This window comes from Leptosomus discolor, chromosome 4 (assembly GCF_034619465.1).
Source record: "Leptosomus discolor isolate bLepDis1 chromosome 4, bLepDis1.hap2, whole genome shotgun sequence".
Lineage (NCBI taxonomy): Eukaryota > Metazoa > Chordata > Aves > Leptosomiformes > Leptosomidae > Leptosomus > Leptosomus discolor.
The window spans coordinates 65,080,930-65,095,469 of record NC_141394.1 but is presented as its reverse complement, the minus strand read 5'-3'; the positions used below and the strand labels follow the sequence as shown (position 1 = coordinate 65,095,469).

Genomic DNA, 14,540 nt, shown 5'->3' with positions numbered 1-14,540 from the left:
CATTTGACGCATCAGTCATTCCTTTCATCTTTTTTTATCTTCATTTCCTTTGTATCATCTGCAAACATGCTGAGGGTCCACTCTGTCCCATCTTCCAGACTCTGGATGAAGATGTTGAACAGTACTGATCCCTGGGGTATACCACCAGTGACTGTTGTCCAGCTGGACTTTGTGCCACTGATCACAGCCCTTTGAACATGGCACTTCGGACAATTCAGACAAGTCCACCTCATCATCTGCTTTTGTAGCCTGTACTTCATCAGTTTGTCTGTGAGGACAACTGTTGTGAAGGACAGTGTCAGAAGCTTTACTGAAGTAAAGATAAACAACATCCACTACCTTCCCCTCATCTTCCAAGTTCCTTATTCGTTGTAGGAGGCTATCAGGCTGGTCAGACATGATTTTCCCAGTTGTAAATCCATGCTGACTACTCTCAGTCATCATCTTGTCATTACTGTGTCTAGAAATAGCTTCTGTTTTGCTCTCTCACCTTCTCAGGCATTGAGGTAAGGCTGCCCAGCCTGTAGTTTCCTGGTTTTTGCTTTGTTCTTCACACATCACCATAAGCAGAATTAGTAAGAGTGATGACTAGCTATTTATAGAAATATCCTTTATGTTGAAACAGTGAGGACTACAGAAGCTTCCAGAAAACAACAGCCTTAATTTCTCTCTTCTTAGCAAAAGATAAAAAAAAAACCTATCCAAAACCCAAACAACCAACCAAAACACAACTAAACAAAGAACTTGTCCTAGCTCTGCTTATATTGGAAAACCTCTTAAAAGAAGCAAATTGAATTTAGACTCCTGATTCTCTGTGCAAATATTTCTGCCTAATGTACGGAGAATTGATTGGGTAGGGGAGGAATGTGGTGATTTTGGACTTAACATCAGCCTCATAAGAAGACGATGAAGGACAGAAAATACGGTATGGTTCAGGTGGTATATACCAGTACAATGTGTTACTATAGTTTGCAAAAAGTAACTTCTACCACTTCCTACACAAGTAAGAAACTGAGTTTGCAGTAGTGTCTGTGTCCTGCTTCCTTTCAGAAAACTTTTTCACTAAAGCAAATATCTAATTGGTGTTTGCTATTAAACTGAAGCTAACCTGGATAACTTTATTAGCTAGTCACTGTTTAGCCTGGAAAATGGAGCCCTGGTTAAGTGGTTCTTGACCTGGGGAAAATTTTGACTTAGGCATTCAAATGCTGTGAGGTCAGCCCTGAACTTCTCAGATTCCAATTTTTATTCATGTGGTCAGTGAACTTGATATTGCTAGGTTTAATGAGATTATGAGTAGTTTAACTAGAGATGAGAAGATCTTTGCAGAGAATTCTTAATGGAAAAACTGGCACAATCTTTTGCTTAGCTCTTGGGCCACCTTCTCACTTGGTGGTATATTGATGCAAGTCATATTCACAGACAGCAGTTGCCAGACGTGTTGAAGTTCAGTAGAATGTGGCTTTGAACATGGATGCACAGATGTTCTCTCCCTCTGGTAGATATAGCAATATGTTTTTCGTAGAAAAGTAGTAAGTCTTGCCTTGCAGATGTAAGCTTAAGCCAAACTCTTCATGAAGTTCTCTGGTGAGGAAAAGGGCATCACTTTTTCTGATGGCTATTATTCTTACCCTGTATATCTAGGGTCAGGTTTTCAGGACTTAATGGTTAAACCAGTCCATGGAGATGATTTTGGTGCTATGCACTAGCTTTCTGTTTTAAGATGCTTGGATAATTTTGTAGGTTGATTCTGTATTTCCTGAGCCCATAAAGCCTGAACTGATATTAGACCTTCTTAGCAGATGCATATTCCTGTAACCTATTGGAATTGCTTGTGGAGCTTGGTGGGCTCCGTTGTTGTGAGTAGAAAGTACTGTTGCATGCACACTCAGCAGTTTAACTGATTTGTCCTTTAATTTAAAATTGAAATTTAGTGAAAAAATGTTTGTGTGCTTTTAAAGTTTATGCATATTTTGCAAATGAGCTTCAGTGAAAAGATGTTCCACAGTATTTTTAAATGGGTGTGATAGTAATGTCTACTGCTGACAAAGAGTATGTGTGGATGTGTTCCTTTGAAGAGTACAATTTCTAAGCTCTACAGTAGTGTATGTTACTATGTGCAGGTAGTGTATTTATGTGTCTCTGTTCACTTCAAAGGAGGAATGAAAAATAATCATTTCTGCTATCATTAACTTTGAGTTGGAAGCCTTCTATCCTTGTTCCTGAAGCAATGGTGGTAGAATAAAATGCATCTGTGCCTTGTATTTAGAGTTTTTAGAGGCTCTCAGTCTCTATGCACCCAGTGGGATAGCCTGTTTCTAATTAAAGAGTACAGCTGAATTATAATTTACTTGGAACAGCTCTTAACTTTGATCAATTCTTAAGTCATCTTTGAGGGCTTCTGTTATTTTAGGGGGCCTATGGCTAGAATTGCATCTACTGGAACTAAAACCCCCAGTACCTGTGAGGTGGTTATCAAAGGGCTCAAGTCAGGCTCATTGCTGTGGTGAAACAAGCATAAATTGAAATGAGAGGTTATGACTGGATATAAGGGCTAAACTTCACCGTGAGGACAGTCAAGCACTGGAACAACTCAGTTGCTCAGAAAGGCTGTGCAGTCTCATACAGCTTCTCTGGCTCTGTGTAGCTGATTACAACGGGATCAGAAGCAAGTTACAGTGAAGGCTGTAACACGTCTGGGAAACAAATACGGACCTGCTCATGAATTACAGCAATTGCAGATGATTACACTGCAGACAGCATAATTAAGATTTCTTTATCTCCTTTCCTCCCCCATGCATGATTGATACTGGATCACAGTTATTGTGGCATGAAAACTTGAGAGACATCAGAATGTATTGGTGGCATGGCCAGACTTCAGTGGGTTAGGATATGTGTCACTGGGAGCGTAATGTGCTCTTCTCCCTGCAGTGTACAGGATGGCAGAGGTAGAGTACATATCCTCTGGCTGCATGCAGAAGGCAAGTAAAACCCAGATATGCAACCATTTCTGCAAAGCTAGCCTGTTCTGTAGAACCAGTAACTCAAGCCAATTTTTTGCTTACCTTACTGTTGTCTGCTTCACAGTGCAACTTAGTGCTTGTTTGTATGTACTTTCTATCTGCCTATTGGTATCGAGCTTCCTTTAAAGAGTATTTGCACCTGCCTATCTGTCAAAGTTTTTCCTTTTCTCTGTAAATTGATCCTTCTGTATACTTCCTCCATTGCTTCACTTTGAAGATGCTTTTCTGGTCTTTACTGTGTTTAGAAGACTGAGCTCTGGGAGCTTTAAGCTGAAGTGTTCAAAATACTTTGTGTTCTTTAGGTAGTATGTGAATTTTGCTTGAATTTAACATGAAGAGCTCAAATTCACCTGTGCCAGTCTGTCGGTTTGACCAGTCTCTTCCTAAAGATGCATTTGGTAACAGAAGAAAAATAAGATAGATGTATTTTAATTGAATCTGTACCTCAGTTTTGTTAATTTTAAAGACTTACATGATGTTGAACCCTCACCCATTTATTTCTGGCTACTACCAAGAGACCTTACAGTCCAAGGTGTTGCAATGTTAGAAGAGATTATCCAGTACATTTTCTGTTGCTTACTCCACTAACACTTCATCTCCTCTGAGCTCTCTGCCTTTGCTTGAGAAACGCAAATTTTTCTAGGTCACCTGGGAAATTGAACGGCAGCAGTATGGAATCTCTCATCACTCTTTCTTCGGTGCTTCCCCTTGTACTTCTTGCCAGATCTAGGAGAGCAGTTCAGCTGATGCAACTGAAATTTCTCTTCTCACATTGTCCTAGGGGAAACTCTGCCTGCTAGCTAGCTGCAGTGAGGTCTTTGCCAGCACACATCGAAAGGAAATGTGGTGGAATTTGCAGGTTGTTTTTACTCTGCAGTAGCTGTAGTTCTTTATAGTCTATAGTTATGGATTCTGTGATCCATCTGTGCTTACCTCAGGTTTCAGCTCTGGGGACAAAGGGGATCATGCTTGTCTCTTGTTCCATTATTTCTGTGTGTTCTGGATAGGTATTGCTATTTTCAGACAAAATTAAGCATGAGGTCATCTGAAAAGGTGGAAATGTTGGAGAACCATGTATATTAGTGAACAGTTTTAAAATAGCAATGTGTTTTCTGGACTCCTTGTGTCTGTCTCAAAGCTTGAAAACTCTTCGTAGTGACTGTTGGACAGGAAGCTGTTGTGTGCTGTGATACTAGTCTGTGTATTCCAGATTTGCCCTGCATCCTTTTTCACATTCACTTACGTGTGAATTCATAGCAGGTTGTAAACACAATGATATATTATAGTCTTGAAAAATTCATTTCAGTGAAGTCCGGTTCATAAAATCTCCTTGTAGGAAACTTAAGAGCGGCAAATTGACCCCCTTGAAAGCATCTGTTATAACTTGTTAGATGCAAAGAGTAGCTGAAGCCTCTTTCTGAAGTATGATAAAGGACATATTTCCTATTATTGCCTTCATGAAAATTAGTAGTGTTTGATATGCTTAGGCACAGGTGATAAGGAGTGGTCAGATTTTTGGTAAAGAAAGCTTAGTTCTAAAAGAAACTCCAGTGACTAGGATGAAATAATTTGAAGTAGAAGCCACAACATACAGGGTTCATTAAATATCAGTAATTTAACTTATATATTCCCTTAATTCACTTAGTTCTCAAAGATCAGAAGTTTTAATTTTGTGAAAGGCAAAGTAAAAAAAAGTAGGTTGAAACAGTAATTCTAAGTGCCAGGCTCACCTGGTAGAAACTGTTGAATCAGGAGGGCAGTGCTATTTGTTAGGTTAATTAATAAACTTGATTTATTGTCTACAAGTTACATGCATCAGTATGTTAGCAGTTGTGTGGGCCATGTGAACTACATGTTATAACAGAAACTCCTGATCTAAGGTATTAACTGCTTTTATAGAAAGTTATGGCCTGAGTTGTATCCTTCTAAAGTGATGCTAGGTGTATACCTTGTAAGATTGTTGTTGCATTTAATGAAAGGCAGCCTGCCTGAAGAACTTGATCATCAGTTAATATGTCATTGTACTATAGTGCCTATTTTGTATTATACAGAACTTCTACAAGAGTGATTTCATTGCCTCTTCAGTTACAGCTTGCCATTATTGTCTAGAATCTGAATGTAATAGAGTCCTTAAAAATATCAGCTGAAATTTTTGTCCTGGATAGCTTCTGATTAGACACTAACTTCCCAAAGTCTTTACCCTGCATGTTTTCCCATGTACTTTTTGATCTGTAATCATGGTTTAAGAGGTTTAAGTCTGAACTCTCTATTTGGAAAGAGAAGGGATAAATGAATTTTATTTCTCTCTTTATCTGTTTGTTCAGGTTCAGTGTCTAAGAACAACTTTTTCACATTACTTTTTTTCTGATCACAAATGTAACTGTTACTTTGAAAGAATTTTATTCCTACATCAGTTTTGTGGTCTTAGTATATAATTTTTATATATAAATTTACTAAAGGCAAGAAAATGTCTATTTTTAAATGACGTTGTTTTGAAAATGCAGAAGATCCACAAACACCAAAATGTATCATTTTCTTGTTTTTATGTAGGCAAGGTTTTCTTTTTAAGCAATGTTCAAATCAGAAGTCTTCCACTAGTCATTAACTACTTCATAGCTCTTTTATATTGAAAACTTTCCTTCTACTGATTTGAAAATACAACTTGCAAGATCACAATTGAAATTTTTTGTTGTTGCTGGATTAAGCATTTTTTTCTATTTCTTATTAAACTGTGTCTTCATTCATCTCACATATTCCCAGTACTGTAGTCTTTCCTTTTCAGGATCTTTCTTTCACTCTAAATTAAATTTTAATCTTTTAAGTGTGTGATTTAAATTTCTTCACTTAAAGAAATTAGGATTTCTGATGCTTGACTAACTAAAAGTACCCTGACATTAAAGCTGGAGAATTATGGATATCTAGATCTCAAAAAGCTGACTGCTTCATTACGGTTTGAAATGTGGGAGCAAACCTGTGGGTATGTAAGAAAATTTCTCATATTATTTTGCTCTTATCAGTAGTCTCATGAAACTTTAAGGGAGCAGTAACTAAGTGAACTAAACCATGGAGCTATGTAAAACGGGATCTTAAGTGTGTAAGGTGTGTAACTATATGGGACTTTATGGAAAAACCTGTAAGTTGGAAAGACCTTTCAAGATGAAACAATGTTTTATGAAAAATGAGCCCTGAGAGGCTAAAGAGGCTTAGTTGTTTGAATTCAGCCTAAGACTAAAAAGCAAGAAATTATGAAGCTTCATGAAATTCTAAAACTTAATTTTGCAAAATGCTGTCCAGTGTCTTTTTTTCACCTTGTGGAATGTCTTAATAGCAGTCTGTTGACATATGTAACGTAACCATTGTAAGGATAAAATAAATACCAGATAATATCATGAAGTCTGGTGTCCAGGTATGCTTTGGATTACTGTATTGAGAAGCACTATGCTTTGCAAACTAGGGCATGTGATGAGGTTGGGAGAAAACAATTTTTTCAGTATGTTGCTTTGCTTGAATGGCAGGTAGCATGTGTGATGCGTTGCATAAAAACAAACAAAAACCTGTTTTGAGCTTGAATTCTGACTGGTATGGCTATATGCTCCAGGGCTATCACTTATACACATTAGAAGAAATAACCTGCATTGTGTGTTTAAAAAAATCATGAAGATTGAGTATATTTGTCTTGGCTAGCTGTTGTTCTGTTGCCTATGGCTATAATATGGTGGGCTTTGAAATGTCACCTCAAACTAAGCAGTTTTGACCCTAGTCAGCATGTTCAGTGAGGAACTTAATAAATGTATACCTTCTAAATTCCAGTTGTAGTCTTTCTTTTGTACTGTCTTGTGAACAACTGATTGTGTTTTTTTTTTAATTTAACTTCCTTTTGGTATCTTTACACCTATAGATAAAAAACCAAAACAACCTGTATGCAAAAAAAACCAAACCCAAACCCCTGTATTGCCAAATACAAGCTCTAACTTTTTGGTTTTTCTGATGTTTATTTGATCAAGGTTTCTGTAACAGCTTCCTTTTTTATTTAAATAGGTTATATGGATCTTTAGATACATTATCTCATTACTGAACTAAGTGTATGCACTTGATACATGTTCCCTTGAACCTTTTCATGGTCACAAAATGTCTATCTGCTTCATTATCCTAAGAGGAACACAGAGTTTGTGGGGAATTGAAGTTACACTGCTGATTTTGTATTTTTAGTTTTCTGGTTGTTTATGCAGGATAGAGTCCTGGCTTAGTAATTGATTCACACTACAGAGATTCATAAAATAGGTAATATGGTCTGTTGGGGAAACCAGAAAATGTAATTAGTCCATGGTAAATTTACTGCTGGACCATGTCTCCGCTAATGGACCAGCATTGCACAGCCTTTCTGGTCTTTAAAATCAGCTTGTTACAGCACTGGGATGCCTGCTCAAAGTGGTTGCATTGCATTGCTGTAGCACTTGTAATTTAACACAACTTTTTATTTCTTTTTCTTTCTAAAGGCGCCTAAACAGAAATAACCTCCAGTTGCTTTCTGAACTGCTCTTTCTCGGGACGCCGAAGTTATACAGGCTGTAAGTAGGCACGACCCAATAACTATTATTCTGGAAAATTTTGAATTGATGTGTTGTTCTGTCTTGCGTTAGATTTTTTGTCTTTTCCATAAAACAGGGCTAAAATATGTGTAGAAACTTTGATGTTTTGTTTAAGCTGAGTACTTTCTTTGATTGCTTTGCAAGTTTTTTTTCCTTTTTGAAATCTAGCTTAGCTACTGATAATTGTGTGAGACAAAATATTGTTTCATCCATTCCCACTTCTGTAATGAAGTTTTGCTGAAAGAATACTTCGGCTTTCCTTTTCAACTGTTTGTTTTTTGGTTTCTGTGTTAAAGGAAATAAAAAAATGCCTGTGGAGATTCTGACCCAGAAATATAGCACTGTGTAAGCGCTTTGGTTTTGTGATGTTCTGGTTTTGTGGCTGTGCACACTTGACCAGAAAAATCATAGTGTTGGCAAATGGTAGGTCTGTGGAGAAGTCTCTCCTGTGTCCCCTCACAAAGAAAACAAAGATAGTAACTTAAGCTCTGTGAAGAAAAAAAAATGAAATGTTTTATCTTAAATAAAAGCTATATCTAATTGGGTAATGAGTTTTTGTTTTGATTGTGTTATTTGGTTTGGTAATGTTTTACTCTTGGCAATATTTTAAATTAATGTTTTAACCATCGGCCCTTTTAAGAATCCACTTATTTCTGTTGCAGTAAAAACATGGAATGAAGTTTAGATAATGATTTCTGCATTAATTTTGTTACAATAAGTGATCGTGTACATAAATTTTAAGGCACTTTTTGAGTTATTGTATGTGGTATAGAAGGGATACAACATGACATGCTTAAGTAGGCTTTGAAAAGGTTGTACAAATACAGCCCTGTTTTAATTAGATATGTTTGACACATTTCTTTAGACTTCAGGTGATACTTCTGCTGTTGAATTTCTGATTTTATTGAGGTTTCAGCCCTTGTGTGCTTGAAGAAAAAAAAAGTGAAGGTGGAGTTCCTCTGATTCGTTTTTTTTTTTAGGTGCTTTTATTTAGGTATTGATTTCTGCTTTGATATTGTGAAATAGTAGTTCTTTTCCCCCCCTCACAGTAATATGAAAGGAAAACCAGAAAATGACTCTATTATTAATATAAACATTTAGTTCTGTGTATTTTTGTTTCTTTCCTTTGCTTTGGATGTATGCTTTGTTTCCAGAACTTCACTGTAGATGCAATGAGTTGTTAAATTACTAGGCCAGAAAGCTCCTGAAGGCTTCTGTTCTGACAAACAAAAATAATTTACTCTGCTATAATATATTTGTATGTGGTTTTATATGTTAACAATTGAGACTCTTATTTCCACCAGCCATGATAAAGATATTACTTCCATCAGGAAGGAAAATGAAAGGGATTTATGATCATTTTATTATTCCACCTACAGTGTAATGGTTGTTATCTAAATTCATATAAAATAGAAATGAGCAATAATTCACAGGCAAAAAGTGGATGTGCACTTCAGGGAAAATCATACTTGAATATATTTAATTCAGAATTGTATATTTGATAGATGCTAGTCTTGAATCTATAATGTCCTTTGACATAAAGCACACAACTGCTCGTAGCGTATATGGTGGAAAGTAAGAGATCACTGGCTTCACAGTATTAAATTTCCGCTGCCTAAGGGTTATTGTTGATCAGACCATGAAAGTGAATGTCTGGTTGTAATCTATTCATGTTTAAAAGAAAATATGAGTGATACTGAAAATCTACAGTTGCTTAACGCTAAATTTGTAATTAAAATAGTATTAGGCCAACAAAGGGATTGATGCTAGTTAAATGCTCTTGCTTGGTGTTCAGGTTGTATGTAGCTTGATCACTATGAAGACTACACAATTATTTTGGTTTTTACATGTATCATTGTATATGCTTACATGTATTTACAACCAAATAAATACATTTCTCAGGAGAATTAAAGTTTCTAAACGTGATCAATAAAATGTATAATATGCTTTGGTTTTAGTATTTATTTTTTGGCATTTAACAGCTAATCAAACAGTGTGTGTACTGCAAGTTTTCAACATACTATTGAGCTTCTGTGAATAATAATTACCATTTGACCCTTGGCTGTAAATGAGATGCCAGGTGAAGAAGCACATATGCTTGTTGTGTAGCCTAAATGCAATATAAAAGAAAGAGGGTACACTGTATATGAATTATGATTAGACACAGTTGGTTGCCGCCAGCGGCCGGCTATGCTTTCCCTTTGCTGTCTGCTCCAATTTCTCTTTGGACGGGTTGAGAGAGCACTGCGTGTTCAGGTCAAGATGTTTGCCTAGAAATAGTAGTACAGTTGCAGCTGTGTTTGCTGGAGCAGGAGACTAGTTTAAATAGCATTACCATTTATCCAGTCCATTAACAGAACTCTGTAAAATAATACCAACTCTGCATAAACTACAGGACAGTGTAATAAAATTACAAGCACTTGTTGACAGATGGGAAGTGTAAGTAAAGGAAAGCGATAGGTTGAGAGTTTAAAAGAGACAGTGTATTATTTTCTGTGTTTAAAGACACTTGCTTTTCAAAGGTAATTAAACAAATTATTTTTCACGTTACTTTCTTTCCAATTTAGCACCTTCCAAGAAATCTTCTGGAACTAGTTAAAATGGATAACTTCAGTCAAAGCAGAAAGTGATTTTCCCATTAAGAATTATCTGCAAAGGTGTTTTGACATAAATATTTCAGTGGGAAGTAGTTAATGCTAAAAATAGTATGAACAGTGCTGTAGGGTATATTAATCTTACCTTGCAAGGTATCTCTCAAAGTACAATGTATGTGAACCTCTGTTTTGATCCAATACTGTTAAAATAAAGGTGCTGTTGTAAATCTCCTGGGGTAATGTAAGTCCTTGTTCAACAAGTATTTTTCCTGCAAGAAGGGGATGTGTCTTTTCGGTGACCTGTATGCCCACTCACGCTAACTTGTCTAGCATTAGCGATGATACCTTAGTACGCAGAACTCCTACAGCCTAGTGAGTGCTTATCTGAGACAAATAGATTTTGACTGCTTACTTTGGCTGGTTAGATCACAGTTCATTGATTGCTGTTTGCTGCAGGATACCAAGTGCTGGACCCAAAGCTGTTTGAGAATTCAGTTTTAAAAGATACCTTTATTAATCAGTGGCGTGTAAAAGTTATTGAATTCAATGCATAAAGCTTGTCCCTTTTGACTTACATTTCTTTTGCTTGAAATGAGGTTAAGTTTCCTTACTGACCAGTATTTGCTATTAGTTAGGCAATACTGGCTTTGAAAAAACAGTCTTTCTAGTGGATGTGGTCTGATAGTAGGTATGTTTTCCTTCTAATATGCGTACTTGAGAAGATATACACTGTGAATAAGGTGTTCTCTAAAGGAAAAAAAAAAGTCTTAATATAGTCTGATTAGTAAACATGCAGTTTTGAGATGTTAGTCACTCAAAGACATTCCTAACAGTTAATAATTAAAGGAGAAAAAAACCCCAACCTAAACATAAAAGAAGACTTAAAAAAAATAGTCTTAGGCCAGAGCAACAGCAACAACAACAGCAAAACACGCTGCATGGGGGGCCCATGCAAAAATTCCTCCTGAATTAATTTCTGCCAGCTATGATTAAAGTGTGTGGTACTAGATGTGTCAGACACCATAGTTCTCGGCTTCATTTTACTCTTGGCCTCTTTGGCCCCTGCCACAATAAATCCCACAATGGTTCGGCAGGAATTGCAGGTTACAGTTGCCAGGGTTACCGTTGTCCGGCCGGACCGACATCATTACTCATCCAGGCCGCTGCCCCGAGCGCCGCTGCGGCCCCCAGCGCGGGAGCCTGCGGGCAGCTGGCGCGGGGCGCGTTCTCCGGGCGGCCCTCGGGTCTGGGGCTCGGGCTGCTGCGGGAGAACCTGCGGTTTGCGTCGCTTGCTGAGCGATGTTTTGTTTTTCACCTTTAGTGAGAGGGGGAAAAAACCCACATCGGATAGGAATGAAAGAAAGATTAAGAAGGTGGCGTATGTCAGATGCTAACCCAGCAACTTTTAAAATAGTTTTTTAAGCGCCGGTCTCGTTATTGTTAAGGTAGCTGCGTTTGAGGCTTAATTTATAGTTCTGTCACATCCCTGCTAACAGTAAACATGGCAAGTGAGACTATAATCAAAATTTTGTAGAGAAGATAATTGATCTTTGGTCTGAATCTGTTTTAACAACTCAATAGAGAAATAGCTCATTAGAAAAATTCTGATTATCCCAAAGCCTCTGAAATCTTATTCCAGCTGGAAACAGGTGGCTCAGGATGTTAAATTGAACGACAAGCAAGAATGAATTTCCCCTTTTCAAAAGGCGATATGGATGGATCCCTATCCTTTTGCAAGTAAATAGTTAAAGGAACCACTGTTGGAGAAGCGTAATGGGTAGGTTTCCACTGTTGTATGTGCTGCAATAACATTACAGCGTGCTCCACCTTATTGCAGAAGTGTGCTGGATGTGCAGCAATTAAGCAAAGATTTATTGGAACGTGAATTATGAAGCCACCTTGTTGCTGTATCTTTCCCAGGAATGTGCTTTTGGTGGGGTTTTTTTTAGTAATTTAAGTTCTTGTGGTTTGTTATAGGGCATTCCGGCAACGTGCATACAAGGCAACTTGATTTTTCTTTTGTATGATAAATTCAAATCTTATCCTTTTAGAGGTAAATAAAAACAAGTAAGTCTTCCATGTATTGCATCCATTTTGACTTCTTGTGTTTTTCTACCGCAGTGATTTAGTTCAAATACAAGAATGTTTAAATTATTTTATCTGAGCAATTAGTAGGTTCATGAGCAGTAAAGTTGGTAATACCATACCAATTCTCCTACTATTTAGTTTTCAATTATTAGCATTATTTTAATAGTATCACTTTTGAACAGTGACTATAGTTCTTAGAAAATAACTATCTTTCAAAATTATTATTTAATGAAGAGATACTGCATATAGTATATGTATAAAATGAGTATACAGTTTTAGCTTTGTGGTATTGTAACTAAGTAATTAAAATGAAATCTCTAATTTAATATATGAATAATGACTACTCCTTCTTGCAGTGTGGAAGCAACAACTGCATTGTTGCTAATACAAGGTCTTATGGCCCCAGTCTAGAATTTTTTCAGGGTGAACTTGGTCCTGTATGCTGCAAATCCACTGCCAGTTACCGTTATGTAAGTTTTATGTTTGCTATAATTGCAGTCCATAGATAGATAGGGCTATCTAAAAATAAAATAATTAATAGCTATTAAAAATATACTTGTTAGGGTTTGTTACCTGTAAGAAGAAACTGAAGTAAGTAAAAACATGTTGCCTCTGTGCTAGGTTTGTAGTACCTCTTCTCTGGCATTCTCTGGTATGGAAGATCTAGGAGATAAACTTTTGTAAGACATTATAAAGACTGATCGTTGCTTCTGTTACTTGCTTATTGTTAACCTAGAGTGAAAAGTGAATTAGGAGCTTGAATATTTTATGCAACTTGGCTTGCATGTGCATCTTTTCTCTTCTCCTACCATTACTTGTTTCTACCTTCAGTCCTCGTTCTCTGCTATAACATTTCAAAATTGAAAACTCAGTCATTCTTTACAACATAGTGAGTGAAACAAATACCGCTGTAGCTTTGCGTTAGACATAAGCCCTACTTATGTAGGGTTAGAGATGGCAAGATGACTTTTTAGGTATTTTCCAAGTGCTGGAAAAAGTTGTGCAGTTTGTCAGGTGATTTATTTTTTTGAGCACAGAAGCGAGAATTATATATACATACATATATATATGCATTTGGTGTACAACTTGCGGTGGTTATATCGTAGCAACAGCAAACAGCTGGATGGAAGTGTTGGTGGAACCAGAATGAACTTTTGAAACGTACTCAGCAAAAAAAAAAAAAGGTAAAATGTATAATCACTCTGTGCAATTATTGGACTTCAAACTTCACTGCATTACTCTTCCTGCCCTTTGTTTTACAACCTCTTAATCTGTAGGCTTTTCCTGAGCTATGATTTCTTTTGGTTTTTCACAGCACCTGCCATGACGTTGTGCAGTAAAAAAATGGTGTACCAAATATACGGAAGTCAGGTTAGATGTTACTTGAAGTAGTAGTACAGGATTCTTAAAATTGGAGAAAAACTTTTTTCTTGTGAAATGGCTCTTTCAAGATGGATATTTGTATTTTTAATTTTGAGATATTTGGGAGGTATCTTTAAATGGCAGATAATTTGCAGTTAATTTATAAAAGCGTGATTTCATGTGGTTTATTTTTTTTTTTACAAGCAGTATTTCCTTTGCTATGGGATAAAATGGTAAATCAGATGGACTTCTGGGGCTTTAAGGTAATTCTGCTACTGGGCAGATCACTAAATCTTTATGTAATCTGCATTACCAGATGATATAGTTGACTAATTTCAGTGTACATCCCTACATCTCTAGGGATACTTTTAACTATTGATTTTTCATTAGAACAAACACTCCAAAGCTGTTTATAGTCTGTCTTTAACCTTAATTAGAAAATCATGTTAAACACAAAGCAAATAAAAATATGGCTTAAGGTGATTCTTTTGGACCAACGTAAATATCTGTGGTATTCAAACATTTTTATGCTGTTAGCTGTTGGTATTTAAATGTCTAAGGTGAAAATGTTAATAATTGATAATTACTCAAGCTATAGCTCTTTTAAAGTAATGTGGTGGTATTCAGAGTAATTGAGAGATCTGCTTTAACTGTTATGGCTTTGTTACCTTGTCCTATTTGGCCCCAAGCATAAGTAATTATCTTCTGTATTTTTGTCAACATGATAGTGGTTAAAGCAGAGAGCTAAGATGATTGCCTTTTAATATGAAAATCAAAGTAGCTAGTTTTGGGTCACCTGTAACCGTATTCATGTCCAGTCTGAATCAGTCCCTGGGTTGTTCCTGGAGGGTTAACCTTAAAAGCTTTGGTAAATTGTGATATAG

At 36.6% G+C, this 14,540-nt stretch overlaps 1 protein-coding gene across 6 annotated transcripts in view; it reads left to right on the top strand.

Annotated features, from left to right (window-relative positions):
• SLIT2 (slit guidance ligand 2) overlaps window positions 1–14,540 on the top strand; it is a 267,757-nt gene that overhangs the window by 13,283 nt on the left and 239,934 nt on the right. For all 6 annotated transcript variants that reach the window (XM_086464307.1, XM_086464305.1, XM_086464302.1 and 3 more), the window contains exon 4: window positions 7,520–7,591. In XM_086464307.1, coding sequence (XP_086320433.1) covers window positions 7,520–7,591 — 72 coding nt within the window. The remainder of the gene's footprint in view (window positions 1–7,519; window positions 7,592–14,540) is intronic.